This window comes from Crocodylus porosus, unplaced genomic scaffold (assembly GCF_001723895.1).
Source record: "Crocodylus porosus isolate Cpor-Errol unplaced genomic scaffold, CroPor_comp1, whole genome shotgun sequence".
NCBI classification, from domain to species: Eukaryota; Metazoa; Chordata; order Crocodylia; family Crocodylidae; genus Crocodylus; species Crocodylus porosus.
Window position 1 is genome coordinate 37,254,216 of NW_017728911.1, and position 15,231 is coordinate 37,269,446.

At 49.5% G+C, this 15,231-nt stretch overlaps 1 protein-coding gene across 3 annotated transcripts in view; it reads right to left on the reverse strand.

Moving 5' to 3' along the window:
- The window catches only part of MEGF11 (multiple EGF like domains 11), a 304,098-nt gene that overhangs the window by 6,831 nt on the left and 282,036 nt on the right, over positions 1–15,231 (reverse strand). For 2 of the 3 annotated variants that reach the window (XM_019533844.1, XM_019533843.1), the window contains exon 21: positions 5,690–5,746. In XM_019533844.1, the coding sequence (XP_019389389.1) occupies positions 5,690–5,746 (57 nt within the window). Of the gene's footprint in view, positions 1–5,689; positions 5,747–13,687; positions 13,755–15,231 lie in introns of all 3 variants that reach the window. The other variant, XM_019533845.1, reaches the window with a different exon arrangement.

Here is a 15,231-nt window from a genome sequence, read left to right on the forward strand (position 1 = left end):
CGCAAAACAGAGCTGCTGGAGCCACAGCCAAGGGGACAAGCAGGGCTTCTGCCAAGCTCCGTAAACCACAAGTACCGCCCAGGAGACCGGCAGAGCCATGCATGGCCATGCTGGGGAAGTGTCACTCAGGCCATCGGCATTCACTCTGAGCCTTCTGGGCGTTTCCTGTTTGCGGGGGGTAGGGCCTGGAGAACCAGTACCCCGAAGGGCTGAGTCCTGCTGGCGCTCACGGGAGGTGTGTGCTGGGTAGTGGCTAAGACCCTGCGCCCTGAGCAGTGTATCACTTACAGATCCAGCACATGCTAGGTAAAAGGGATATGCCCGTGGCAGCCCGTAGCCAGTGAGGCACAATGCACGAGCTCGCGGTCACGGTCGCTGCTAGGGGGAAGGGGACAGGTCCATGCTGCTCCGTTACTGAGCTCGCTTCGGGGGGAAAGGCTGACCCAAAGTGCTAAGTCCCTTACTGTTACACATTGCTTTGAACTTGTAATGCATTAACCACGTTACTTAGAAATTCTCCAAGAAACCCCCCACACCCGTTCTGTGCACCAAGGGTAGGGGCTCTAGTTTTCGGGAATCTAGACTACTTTTTCTTTGTATGTAGGAAGCTGGTAAGTGCACAACTCACCCGCAGCTAGGGGCTTGAAAGCAGAAGGTCTGTAGTTTATAGCCAAGTACAGTCAAATGATTTAGTTGAAACAAGGAGGAGGTTAGCAGTCAGGAGACAATGACCTTCAGCTTTTGAACACCCTGCCCCACAAGGGCCCTGCACATTGCCCTGGCCACAGCTGAGACAGAGTGATTTTGCTGCCAGAGCCTCCCTGGCGTGTCCGCCCTGCCCTTGTGTCACACATTTGCTGAGCACGCTCCGGCACAGCTGTGACAAGCCGCTGCACACCTGCCTCCCGAGGGGTCAGGCACTCTTGCAGAGGCCAGACAGAGACAGGACTCGGCCAGCAGCAAGAAGCCAGCACGGGAGAAGTGAGTCTAGCTCCCGCTGAGCCTCAGCGCGGGCTCCTGGCTGGACCAGAGAGGCAGAAAGGCGTGCTGCAGGTGCAGGAAGGCTGTGGATGCTGAGGAACGGGCGGTGCTCCACTAGTCCAGTGACAAATAGGAAACTCCCAGGTGGTGGCAATGCAAACCGTGGCCATGCCCCTGCCCAGCCCACAAGGATGAGCAAATCCCAGTGGGAGCTGGCCCCGGACCTTGCAGTCTGCCCTGAGCTCTGTCCCAGTAGGACCGGCTTTACTGCAGGCTCAGAGCAAGGCCAGGAGAGCAGGAAGGGGCTGGGAGGATGGGAAAGGGCCCAACTAAACCCCTAACCATGCGATGCTCACTCCCCCCAACACCATCTGCAGCTTGGAGCTCATCTGTTGATGACTAGTAAATGGAAAGCAGCAAAACTGGGTCATCTCCCCTCCAGTCAGATCTCGGTGATACTGGCCCCAGGACAGAGCACCCGGCTCAGTTTCTGTTTGAAGCCATTGGATAAAAAGATCTGGAAATATCCCTGGCACCAGAGACTAGCCCTCAAGGCACCCATCTTCCACGGCTAGAGCCAGGAGTGTTTGCCTTCCTCCTGGTCCCATGCATCTTGCACTCTCAGCTGGGAGGAAGGATGCACTCATCCCAACTATCCTCTCCAAGCGGGTAGGTGCGGGTTGGCGTCCCTCTTCCCAGGCCCCCAGGCCGCAGGCAGGCCCGCCACCAGCAGGCTCTCTGAGCTGCACCCTGCTCTGAGCTCAGCAAGTGCTAGGCTGGCTCTGTGGGGTGCAGCAGAGTTCATGCAGGTGTTGGCTCCTTGCTGCTCAATCTGGAGCCCTTCAGGATGTGTTGGAGAGTGTCTAGGGCCAAAATGAATGTGCCTCGTGCATGAAGGCACCTCAGGGGGTTTGTGGTTGCTGCAGCTGGGCTGACCCGCATCGCTGTTGGTGATACAGGCTGCCTAGTTCCCCCCACGCCTCTTCAGGCACCTACAGCTCTGATGGGTGTCTGCGCATCTGTGCCGCAAGTGAGGCTGGCACTGATGCGCTCCGAGCAGGACTGCTGTTGTTATGGGCTCAGGGAGCATAGAAAAGGACAGCCCACTTCTTATTTAGCAAACCCCCCCATTCCCAGGACTCTGGCGGCCTGATCCCCACTGGGGTTCACTGCAGGACGCAGCAGGAGGAGAGGGACCAGAAGAGTGCTCATTCTGCTCGAGTACTCACCCCCTGCGTATCTACTCTGTACCATGGGGAGAGACCAGACACTGGGCTGGAGGGACCTGTGGTCTGACCCACCTGAAGTTCATTAACTGGGCCTCAAAGACCTAATCAGGCAACCCCTAAACCTGGAGTCGGCCCATGGCAGGCAGTGGGGCAGTTTGAAGACCTGAAGCCCTACAGGGGCCAGGGACCTGCACTGAGATCCTGCTGTTTCCCTCCTGACCTCTGTGTGCCCATGGACCATAGGCTGCAGCTTATTCCCACAGAGCACCCTGCATTTCTACTGTGACCAGAGCTCCGGTGACCCGAGGCCGGAGCACAAGTCAAACTGCCCTGGGATCAACCTTGGCGTATGCACATGACAACGTGGATACAGGCCAAGGCTTCTGGCTGCGGGACCCAGATGGCCGGGAGCTGGGAGCATCTGTGATCTGGGTGACTCAGCTCTGAGGATCTCTTCTGTTTCATGGTGGCAGGAGTTCAGTAGCTTGGGGACTGCGAGGAGACCTTGCTGCAGAACTGAACACAACGGGCCTCTGGCACACCGCTTTCTGCTAAAGTGCTTCCCTGGCTCACAAGTGGTATCAGTGACCTACGTATAGTACTGGACACTCGCGCACTCTCTCTCGCTCACATGCACACACTGCAAGTAAGCAGAGAGGATTCTAGATAGGATGCATATATTTAATAGGATACACATCATTTAAACTGCTGGTCCCTGCAGGAAGCTTCTTGCCCTGAATGGCTGATTTATGAATTGAATTACTGACAGTGTTTTAGGGGAAAAGGCACCACGAGGTCTGTGCCAGGATACAAAGCTTCATGTGCAGTAGATGGCCAAGGCTACCCTAGCAGGAGTGACTGCATGCCTCAAAGCAGCCACAAATGCAATATTATACCCTCCATACACTGTTGTTGCAAGGGGGGAGAACTGTGAAGCTCACTGGGCTCTCGCTAGTCAAATCGGCCAGTTCCATCTGTCCTCTGGAAAAAAAGATCTCCTGCAAAATCCCATCATATCCCCTCCCTGCATCTGTTCTGGATTTCCACTCCCACTAGCTCCCATGGCCAGCAAAGCAGCAGTGGGGGCTACAGCCATAGAAAGGGCCTGTACGAGAGGAAAACGCTGCAGCTGTTCCCAGAGACCGTGCTCGGTATCACGGTGCTGTGCTTAGTGGAATCCACCTTGAAAACCCGCACAAAGCTGTGTTTAGAGCAGCTGCAGTGGCATCCTCATGGAGTTGGGATGACTGGTTTAAACAAGGGAAAAATAAAACTAAGCCCCAGGTGTATTAAAGACAGAGAAGGAGCGGTAGCTGGAGAAACAAACCCTGGGGGACTTGCGGGGAGATCAAATGCTGAACCCGTGGGTACTGCTGAACCCTGGAGAAGCCTGGACCAGGATGTGACCTATGGGCCACACTGCCAAAGACTTCCTGTGCCTACAGATTCAACAAGGCCCCTAATGGGACACTTTGCCTTGCCCAGCCATCCCACAAGCACCTGCAGAAACCTAAATCATCTATCACCTCAGGCCCTTAAATACCTTGGGTTTGCTCCCCCAGCCCATCTCTACTTGGGACTGAGCTCCTTGACCGTGATCAAACCCCTTAGAAAATCCCGAGACTCAGCTCTGAAGTCAGTAATGGATTATGTAATAATGGGGAATGGTTTTTTGGTGCCCACCTTGTCCGTGTGTCTTTCCCTTTTTTCCACGTCTATAAATGAGTCAGGCCTGTGTGGCTGTACCTCTGGAGAGGCATGCCACGAGTGCTTTAGCCTTATTTTCACTTTCTGGAGAATGAGGGCCTATTTTAATCCTCTTCTGTGCTAGATGTTTCTATGGTGGAAACCTCAAGTGATGAAGGGAAAACAGTTGGCTTAATGCAAAGAGAAGACAAAGGGCTTCTGCTGACATGGGAGGTCAGTGGCTGGAAAACCCCTCCCGCCAAGAAGCAAAGACGAGCATGAAACAGCCCAAATGTTCCTCTCCGTGATTTTGCCATCTACGCATCCTGGGTCATGGGGGTGCCATATTAGCCCTTCTGACCGAGGCAGGGCTGAGAGCGGGTAGAGGCTCTGTCACCACAGTGCACTAACCACGCTCAGACCCTCCATGCTGCCCTGTGCAGGCTGACTGTAGGCAGGAGGCAGTGCGGCTGTGCCCAAATGGTGCTCCAGGGGCACAGGGGCAGACGCACTGGCTCCATCACTCAGTGGGGCTAATTATTCTGCCTGAAGCCCCACCTGGATGCAGCTCTGCTTCTGGTTTAGGAGCCAGGCTGCGTGGAAGAGCTCAGCCTGCCTGAGGACCCAGCTCCTGGGCTTGGTAAGTGCCCAGTGCAGACAGGGTCTACTCCACTTCCCTGACCCCATCATTGCTATGGACATGGAGCGCCTTCCTGCTGGTTGGCCACCTTTCTTCAGATGAGTTAAGACAATGGGGCCCTGGGACCTCACTCCCCTGAACTAGTGGGTTTGTGGCACTAATTACCTAAGTAAGGACAACCGGCCCAGCTTTGGATGGCAGAACAAAGGCAGAATCAAATCTGCTCTCTAAGGAAGCCTTTCCCCAGTCAACATCTTGGGCCAAATTCTGGTGGAAATGCAACATCAGTTGAGGACCTGACCACAGAAACGTGCATCTTCTACATGGAAACGGGCTCCCTGTTCTGTTCAGAGTTGCCTTACCCCTGCTGAACTTCATGGGAAGTAGGTACCTAAGTCACTTGAAGGGCTGAGTTGGGGCCTGACTGTACTGGGTTTGTGCCTTCAGATCCTGTCTAATCCAAGGGACTGTGAGGCTCCGACATAAGGCGGCGGCTCGGCTTATGCCTGAGCTGCATCCACGTGAGCCCTGAGTGCTCACCTTTCACAGCTGCTCTAATTCAGTGTGTGTTTAATTATTGAATGTTGCGGCAACTGATCAAAGCTACTGTGGTGGAATGAGGAGCCCGGTTCATCTTTTAGTTCCTGTCTAGGGTAGAAATGCTCTCTGGGGAGGGTACCTGGAAAAACAGAAGGTGGGTGGTTTTAAAGGCCCTGTTCCTGCTCAGGGTGCCTGAAGGAGCTTTAGAAAGCAGGATGCCAAGTGCTAGTGGGACTGAGCAGAGCTCAGCGACTGCTCCCACCGAGCCCTGGGAGGACATTGGCTTAGGAAATTCAGAGCATCTAAAAGTGCCAGGGACCTTTAGCTTTCTACCCGGCTGGGCAGCAGCTTGGTAGAACAGCTCATTCGAATATCCTAGTGCCTCCTAGTCTTGCTCTAGTGCCAGCTCCTCACCATGAGCCTATGGCCTTCCAGAGACCTGCATCCATAATTTATAGAGCGTGGGCTCAGAGTCAAGCTGTATGCCGCCTCCCTGTCCCTTCTTTCCACGCAGAATCACTGCTGGGGGCTCAGAGGTCCTATCTCGCCTCCCCTACGCCACCCCTCCTGTCAAACGCTTTGCTAGGGGGACTGCAAGCATTTGATACTATACCTTTGAAGCTTTTTTCCATTATGTATGTGTTCTGACGTCTATCCATCCCACAAGCACCTGCATAAAAATGATATATAATGGAAAAGAAATAAATATTGATGTAAAATTGGATTGCTTTGACTGTGTAGCATATATTCTTTTCCCTGGTTTGATATTAAGGCCCCTATATAGGACTGTACTTAAGCCTAAGCTTAACTTTGAGCATGTGCTGGAGTCCCATTGACTTGAATGGGGCTTAAGTGCATCCTTCCCTGACAAGGACTGTTTCCCTGAATCAGGCACCAACGCCTTACCCAGGGTCACTGCCCAGAAGAAACCCAGGAACAAATCTCTTATATTCCCTACTGAATCAGCTGGTTTAGATGGGTGGAGGGGGAACCCTGACACTAAACGTTTCAGACAATAAGCTCCATTATATGGCCGGGCAACTCGTTTACGACTGTGTCTCCTCTGTGGGTTTGAAAGTTAAGTGCGTCACAAGACTTGGTTCAAAGACGGTTGCCCATGTTTGTTCCGGCTACGTTTATGTGCCTTCGCTTTCCAAATCTGCATGTAATTCAATCAACAGCCATGGCAATTGTCCCTCCGTGGCCACCCAGCTGCTCCACGGGGCAGCAGTCTACAGCGGGGGGTGGAGAGCAAACGAGTTTGCTTATGAAGTTCCCCGGGAACCTGCTTCTCAACTTGCAAGGCCAAGGAAGGGGGAGTCTAGCCCAGTTTATTAACTGCTGACAATCCCCCTAGATTATAACCAGGTTTAGGAAAAAGCAGACGGCTGCTCCCAAATTCTTTTGAACTCTGCAGCCTGGCATATTTTAGCACGACATGGACACGAACTCAGTTACTGAAGCAGCACCTTGCCCGCGTGCCTCGCAACTCTCAACTGAGTAAGCGAGATACGTTATTAAAGAAGCCCCGCAAATAAAACATCCAAGAAGTCTCTCAGTCCTTCCTCCAGCCATGTCTTCTGCTCTCCACAGAGCTGTCACCACCGCTGGCAGTGACCCGTGGCGCCCACCCAGCTCCTTCCTGACAGCTCTGCTTTTTCATTAAATAAAACCATTCTCCTTGAGTTTCTCACAGTCCAGCACTGACAACCGTTGGCCCTAATTCCCCCTTGCTCCCTCTCTGGGGTAAATACAGGACAGGGGAGTGGAGGAACAGGGCAAAAGTAGGAGTAAACCATCACAGGGCTGGCAGGGCCCGGGGCAACAGTGAGATGAGCTTCCCAGACTGGTTCCCATGGTCTCCTATCAACCATCTCCCTAACACCTCCTTTTCCTCACCATTCATTTATACTCTCCAGGGGCTGGGAGCAGGAGGACACTGCCGGTCGCCAGCTCTCAGCCAGGATATTCCATGGGGTTATTTCTTACCCTAGTCAAGGTCCTTTTATTTTTCCAGAGTCCCATAGACAAGCCTGAGTGCAATGGAGAACAGGTCCTAATGTCACTGGACGGGACATTAATGGTGTCAACATGCTACTTTCTTATTGTGGCATCTCCTTGTATCAGAGCCCTATCTGCATATGCCTACGGAGGTAGAAGTTGAGTGGTCCCCCCCTCTGAGGCCTGTGGCCTCTCCTGGAGTCCTCTTGAGCTGGAGTGTTTGACCAACCTCCCAGGACTATACGGGGTCCTGAGACCTTTTGCAGAGCTTCAGACAATGAGCGAGAGGAAACGTTCAGAGCATCAGGAGGAGGAGGAGGAGAGAGGTGGGGCCCATGGGATGCAGCAGCGAGCATGAAGGATGGGAGGTGACATCCTGATGGAGGGTTGAGCAAGGAGGAGAAGCCCAGACAGCAGTAACAGGGTGACAGGGGCAGAGATAAGAAGTTTGGCACGCATGGGAAAGGGAAGGTGACAGGCGCCTCTGTTTGGGGTTAGCGAGGTAGAGAAGAACAGCACCAGCAGGGACAAAGGGGACTCTCGGCACATGATAAGCAATGAGGACCACAGGGAGAAGCACTGCTATCACAGTGTAGCAGCATCCCATGAAGAGCGCCTGACCTCTGGAAAGCAGGAAGGGACAGGGACAAACAACAGGGAATGGCTGGTGGCTCATGAGCTTCAGAACATGCCCAAGTCCTTGCACGTGGCTTGAAAAATGCCAGCTGGAGGCAGCCGAGTTAGAGCTGGAAGAAGCACCAAATAAAACTGGAGTGATGTTTTAGAGCAATATCCCAGTAGCCATTAGGGGGGATCAACGAGCAGATACTGAAGTATGGAGAAAGGACATCAACTTTCAGTGACTTATTAAACACTAGGGAACGAGTCAGGTTCACTGAAATGTGAAGTCAGTCTGCGAACCACATGGCTACATCTAGTTTGAGTTTCCTTGCGAAACGTGGATAGTAATCTCCCCAGAACGGTTGTGAAGTTGTAAACCCAAAGACAAAAGGAGCCTGGATTAAACTAACAGTAACTGTTGTCAAGCTGAACCTGCAGCAGGGCGGCTCAGCAGGGACGCACTGGGGTGACCACAGAGGGACAGTCTGAGCTCGATTCCCTCAGCCTCAGCTTCATCTGACTCACACCAGTGCAACGGAGAATTGAGTCGGGCCCTCAGATGGTCAGCTCCTATTCTGTGTGTCTGCAAAGCACCCGGTGCATTTATGGCACCAGAGGGATAAACCTGGATTTCACACAAGGGGCCTACCTCTGAAAGCTGCATCAGCTGGAGGCTGTAACTGCTCAATAAATACAACTTCTCTGGCCACACACAGGACCTCACCTTGCCAACTCAGTGAGCAGACCTGACTTTCCCAGTGCACATGGAGCTCAGTGGGGCTATTCATGCGAGACCCCCTTGCCGAAGGGTTTGTTTCTGCAAGGCCCAGGCCATAGCCATGCGGTACCTTCTCTAGATCCTGTTGGATTGCTGGGGTTTTATACATTGTGCATTGTTGGGCGGTTGAAATGGAAAACCCAGAAACGCACGCTGATTAACACAACGTAGCGAGCTGAAAATAAGAATGCAGCACGCTGCAAGGACACCAGGAAAGCTGCTGTTTGCTCACAAGGCACCGACCGAGGGACACTCCATCCAGAACTGGGTTTCCCTCAACCAACAGCGTCAACTGCTTTGCTATCACCCTGTAAGTCTCTGCACAATAACAACCTTCTGGAGCACTCAGGTGTTTTCCGAGTCTCTTCACTTTGACACCTACTAAGAGTAACATGAAACAAAATAGGCAGAAGCAATGGAACAGAAAGGTTGTGGGACCACAAAGGACAATGAACCATATATTCATTACAAGTGACAGGGCTACTGTGACTAAAGTTTTCCAGACACACTGGTGTGTCCCCTGCGATAAGGCAGCTGCCAAAGACAATATAAACTGCTAGTTCATTATTGAAGAGTACATCAGAGAACTACAGGAAAGCTCAGGTCACCTCCCGCTGAGCCGAGAGCACGGTGGCTGGCCCCACTGATGCTGCATTCATGCTCTAGATATGGGTTTCTTTAGTAGTGAGTCTCATCTCAACCAGTAGGAGACAAAAGGGAAATGACATTGAGTAATATTGATGTAGCTCAACCTCATTTTCAAAGCCCTATAAGCAAGACACTGCATTTTGCCATAGTTTAGCGCTGTTACAGTTTTCTACTTTCACCGCCCACTTTTGATATGGGTATTTACACATCTCAAAACTGTCCTTGAAAGGCCCCAAAAAGTTGAAACCTGTGTGCTTAGTGCGTGTCCTCATAAGTCGGCAAAGAGAGAAGTATGGGAGTGGGCTAAATACACATGCTGGTCTCTGAATCAGGGGAAGTTTGGTTTGGATCTAAATTCAAACTATGCCTCTGGCACCTTTAGGAATGGGCTAGATCAGACTCCCAGAGGGAAGCACTTTCTCAAGCAGCCTGGTCTTTGGGGAAACACAGAACCAGGTCTGGATCCAGACTCTGTGACTTGAACACAAACTGCACACCTGGGCTTGCAGTGGCTATTTAGCCATTGCCAACATACCCCAAACCAGGTGCTCAGCTACTGCACGGAGGACCTCCGCTATGCAAAGCCCAGAACAGAGTGAGCCAGCCATTCCTGTTTATAGCCTCCTCCTTCTGAGACACGAGTTATTGGGCAAATGTTGTTTTTTAAACTTGTGGTGCGGCGTAAGAATACTAAACCTGTTTGGCATGGGACCTGGAAGCCAAACACTGTGCACTTACCAGTTGTTCTTGTCTGTGATGACATGCTAGCTTGTTGTTGCAGGATTGCTACGTGCACCAGAATATGACTCCTAAAGACAGACGAGCCACATGCCTACCAATTCTAATTGTCATGGGAGCCAAGCAGTAGAAAAATGCAAAGACAAGCCACTGTCTGAAGCCAATGGGGCTAGGTTTCATACTGATGTAGAGGTAAAGCAGCAAAAATAATATATCCCACAACAAAGACAAAACAGACGAGCCTTCCTTGGGACCTCACGCTCCTCAGACACTGCCCGCTCTGCAGCACATGCAGGAGAACGAGTTCTGCACGGGGATTTATCTGTCTGATGTATGCCTGTCACCATCAAGGTTGCTCCAATCTGATCTAAAAAAGTAGGGTTATCTCAGTGTATGAGGTCTGACAACTCAGTATTAGAAGCTGGGAGGGAAATGAGCCAGTTCTGATACCGAAGTCTGACAGTGAAATTTAACTGAGTTCAAAAGGCCTACATATCTGACCATGCGGGCTTTGTAGATACTACAAAGCCAACGATCTCTATTCTTTTTACAACTAGTTCACTTTTCAGCAGGAATCCAAGGGGTGAAAAATAAGAAAGGAAGAAAAAAGGGGCAGAAAATGCTGGTGCACTTGGCTAATTTCCAATCAGAATCACAGGGCTAGAAGGGACCACGAGGGTCATGTAATCCAGAGCTAAAGATGTGGGCGTCTACAAAGATTTGGGGCCAAATTTTGTGCAATTCTTTGGACCCCGAACAGATGTCTAATTCATCACTCCTGAACTGTTCCCCTCTATTGGGGTCAACTCAGAGCCCATTACAATCAATGAAAAGACTTGCACTGACTTCAGTGGACGGTGGGCATGGTCTCTGAGAGCTGGTGGGGTTAGTGAACCCATTTGCCCTCACTTTCTTAGTCTCTTGGTATGTGTTCAGTCACCACTGGCTAAGGTATTGCTAGACCTTCCCAGAGCTGTTACATCTTCTATTATCTACACCATTATCATGACTGGAGTGTGATTTTAAGAACTTAAAGAACCCTGGAGAGGTCTGAAATGGTCTGTTCCTCTGCCCACTCTTTTGCTGTCATGGGACAGTTGAACCATGCTCCTCAGAGAGAACTGCTCTTGCTCTTTGCCACTTAGAAGAACTGGCAATGACTCCCTGACTCAGCACAGCCTGACACTGCTGCAAACAAGCAGTTGAGAAGAAAGATGTTTCCCAAAGGTGTACGAGCAACGCTAGCCTGCCAGAGCAAGAGAAAGTGCAGAGGTATGTAAGATTCATTGGACACTGCTTCTTCTGATGAGAAAGAAAAGGAGGAAAGGTTACTTTGGGCTTTGTTTTGCCATCTGTACTTGCAGTTCCCTTTATAAGCTACATAGCAATAAGGTGGTAGAATAGCACAGAAGAAAAGCCTGCCAGTACACATGGCCTGGCCCCAGTGAATCTCTTAAGTCCTTTAAGAGCCCCCTCTCTCCATGGTTAGGAACAGATGTTGCATTTGTCCCTGAACAAGTTGCACCTGTGTTTGTCCTGAAACAGAAACATCCTAGGACTACTGTGTACACACACTGCCCTTCTGATCGGGGTTTAGTGAGCGACTGAATGCACTGACACTTTTCTGCCACTGATTCAATGATGCAATCCCAGGACAACCATTCAGATGCACTTCCCAGTGTCCCAGGACAAACTGTCAGCACTTCTCATCCCATGAACCTTTCCTAGGGTTTGTTCCAGGACAATACACTGGACATCTGCAATGTCTGTTTGTAGCCTATTGTAGGCATGTCCATTTTATGTATCTACCTCTCTACCCTCCTAGTATGTGAGCAGGACTGAGCACCACAGGTCAGATGTCCAAACGAGAACTGAATACTGGAAAAATCTCTCTGAACAGAGCAAGGTTTAGAAATCTGGGTACTTCAGGGTTGGTCACCAAAGGGGTGTTTTGAAATTTGGTCATGCATTCTGGAGTTTGTGGCTATAGCATTTGCAGTGTCTGATCTATGATCAGATTCATCTGCTCACCTTGTTTCTTTAAAAAGTGCATACACAGCAAGAGAGCAAGTGGTGAGGGGAGTGGCTAGCGAAGGAGCCAGTGGCACAATGTAAGTAGAGGAGGGCTTCTCTCTTTGGTGCATCCTTTGAGCACCCGTGGATTTGTCTTCCCCCCCTCTACCTTATTGTTCAGAGGATGAATAAAAGAGGAATCGTCTCCTGCTCTTTTGACTAGGCTGTGGTTTTGGGAACCTGGAATCAGACCCATTAGGAGGAACTCCACTTAAATGTTCCTCCATGGAAACATGTGCCATTCATAACTGGAAGTTTTCACATTTAAGTGCTCAAAAAGAGTGCCAAGTTTCAAATGAGAATCTGCACATTTTTCATACAAACATAGGCGTGTTTTGAACAAAAGCCTTCACGCTCTGAAAATGAGTTTGGACAAGCACTGGTGCAAAGTCACATCCTTTATGTTTCCATGTGCAAGAGAACACTTTGTAAAAAAAGATTTCCCTAAAACAAAATCTCTGGGGTGCAAGATGCTTGGCAAAGAAATTGTGATGATATTCTCTTGAGATATCTGCTTCAATATGTTCAACATTTTTGCACATCCTTCTGCCATTGCAAAGGTACCAGATTCTGCTGGTAAAAATTCTAGGGTAATTCAGGAATGCAAGACAAGTATAGCACACAGCAGGTGTGAGATGCAAGGAAATACAACTGCTGCTTGCAGATAAAGCCTGAGGAAGCAGTAGAGGAAACGCAAAGGTTAAAGCAAATCTTGGGTGAGCTGAATTTGATTTTCTCCCCTTTAGTCTCTATATATTACAGGCAAATCCACCAGGATGTCTTCAGTAGTCCTATGGATAACCATGAAGATTGCAACAGTGGCTGAGCATGATGCCAAAAGCATTGTATTGAAGCTCTACAGATTTGTGATTGTCCTGAAAACGCCACTATTGCCAACCGAGCAACTGTTGGAACCAAGAGAGCAGTGACAGGGATGAGCCCCGGGGCATTTCGTATTCATCCCTCTGCGTGGCAAACTGTAAGAAATCCAGTCTTGAAATCACAAAGCTTTACTTATAATCACCACTGTCCTTTCTCTCACATTATTTCCCAGAAGAGTGTTGTGGCCACTATCCCACAAGCTAGTGAAGATAGAGGCGAATGCTTTGTCTCATTGACAAGCTAAATTTCAGGTGCTCGAGAGAACTCTTGAATAGCATATAAACCCTGCATTTTAGGTCCTTGGAGATACTAGCTGCTAAAACCATGCCAGGCCTGTATGTGGGGAGAAGAAAGGAAACCTGAGCTTGATTTCTTATTCATGCAGGTTGCCTTGCTCTGCTCAAGTGTGCAAAGCAGCTCTAAGACCCTTTCAAGGATGAGTTAGGGATCAGCTTCTACCCCATCCCTCCTTTCCAGCCATGGGGTTCACAGGGAGCTTTACAGTCCAGGGAAGGACTGCAGGATTGGACCCTCAACTTACACTGGTCATACAGGAAGGAAGAAAACAAAACCTGAATGTGAATGAATTTCAGTGTCTAAGAAACATCCCATTCACAGAACAAATCACTGTGGATCGTTTGGCCAACCCAGAAAGGGAGGCTGAAGCAATTACTGGCTCAGTTTCTTTAAGGTGCAACATCTGGTAAAGCAAACTCTTCAAGGCTTAAAGTGTCACTACAGGTTATTCTGTTAGTGAAATAAAGACAGTACCAATATTCCTTTATTGTTAATGTCTTTATGGACAACAGATCTGGCTTTGGAATGCCTCTAAATTCTACTTAAATGATTAAATTTCTTAAAATTACTAACCTAGTTCATTCAGAAAGCTGTACCGTCTCCAGTCTGCAGTTTCTCTGTCAAGGATTTTGTTACTGAGCTGTTCAAAAAGTATGATAATGGGTTAATGCTGAGATAAACAAATGCCCCTCCCAACCCAAGACCTCAACCCAACTGCACCATAAATCAAAAAGGTAGGAAAATATTACTTCTGCCTCATCGATTCAGTTATTTATCTGGCAATAGCTTGACAGCTTTTAGCTAGCACAAGGGAAAATTACAAAGGAAGGTCACTTCACTAAGCAATGAACACAAGCATGCTGGAAAAAGACACGACTTCCTTGGGCAACCAGTAATTATGCATCAAATATTTGTGTGCATGGAGAGACACACTGGCAGCTTCAACCCAACTGATGAAGACGAATGTATCAAAAAAAAAAGCCCATGTGAGCATGCAGACACCAGCTGTTTGGAATAAGGGGGATTTGCTTATGCATCCATGTATTCAGTTAACAGAGATAAAATGGGTACAAGATTTCTCACAATTCAGGGAAAATAACATGAAGAACAAGCCACAGGCAGATCTGCCAGCAAAATCAGAAAGGAGGCCAGGGCTCCCATGCAGATGCCACTGCTGGAAAGATTCATTTTAGAGCCTGGGTCATGCCAAGCTTGCAGCAAGGCTGAGACAGCAGCTGGCTTCTGTGCTGGAGCAGATAGAGAAAGTCGGATAGGAAAACAGCTCACGTTGCCAGCAACAGATCGACAGCGTCTGGTGAAGCCGCTTTTGCATTAAGCTTGCTTGTCAACATGTTCTTGAGTTTGGGGAATTTTCCCCCCCGAGCTAGACTGAAGCAGTTAGCTACAAGCCCTGGCAAGCAGGCACAGCAAAGCTGTAACACCCTAAGAGGCGCCCCAGAAAGACTTGGGCTGTTGGAGGCACAGTCTCCCAGGACTGCTCTGGGTAGGCATTCTGTACCTAGGTGGAGGAAGGCCAGGGGTAATTATTACACTGGTGCAAAACACTCCTTAGAAGGGGCAGGATTATGTCCCTGCATTAAGTGCAGTGTAGGCAAGCAGTCTTTTGTACCCAGGAGTCCTTCAACTGCAAGCCACTCCTGCATGGCTTAGAAAAGGAGGGAGCATGTTCTTGTCCAGGACTTGCTCATGGTCTGGTTGGCTTTACTGAGTATCAGCTTGCAGTTCAGAGCAAAGATGGCTATGGAAAATCAGCTCTGTGAAAGGGCCTGCAATTTGCTGTAGTCGCTGGAGCTGGTTCAGGATTTTCCAGCAAAACATGTTTCATTGGAAAATAATGACTTGCTGCAAACAACTCTGTTTGCCCCACAGTGTTGATTTGAATGACTCTCCCTACTCGGAGCTTTTTCTGCAGACAGGAAGCTCTGGAATTTTCAGTATTTTCTCATTTCAAAGTTCCCAAAATGAAAAGCTTCCTTTTTCTGGTTTCAAAGTTACTGCCCTGTTTGAACTGCTCTGTGAATTTCTAACATCAAGACCAAAAATTAAAGGTTGAAATGGAAACAAAATGTTTCAAAATGATCAAAACAAAAGGCTGT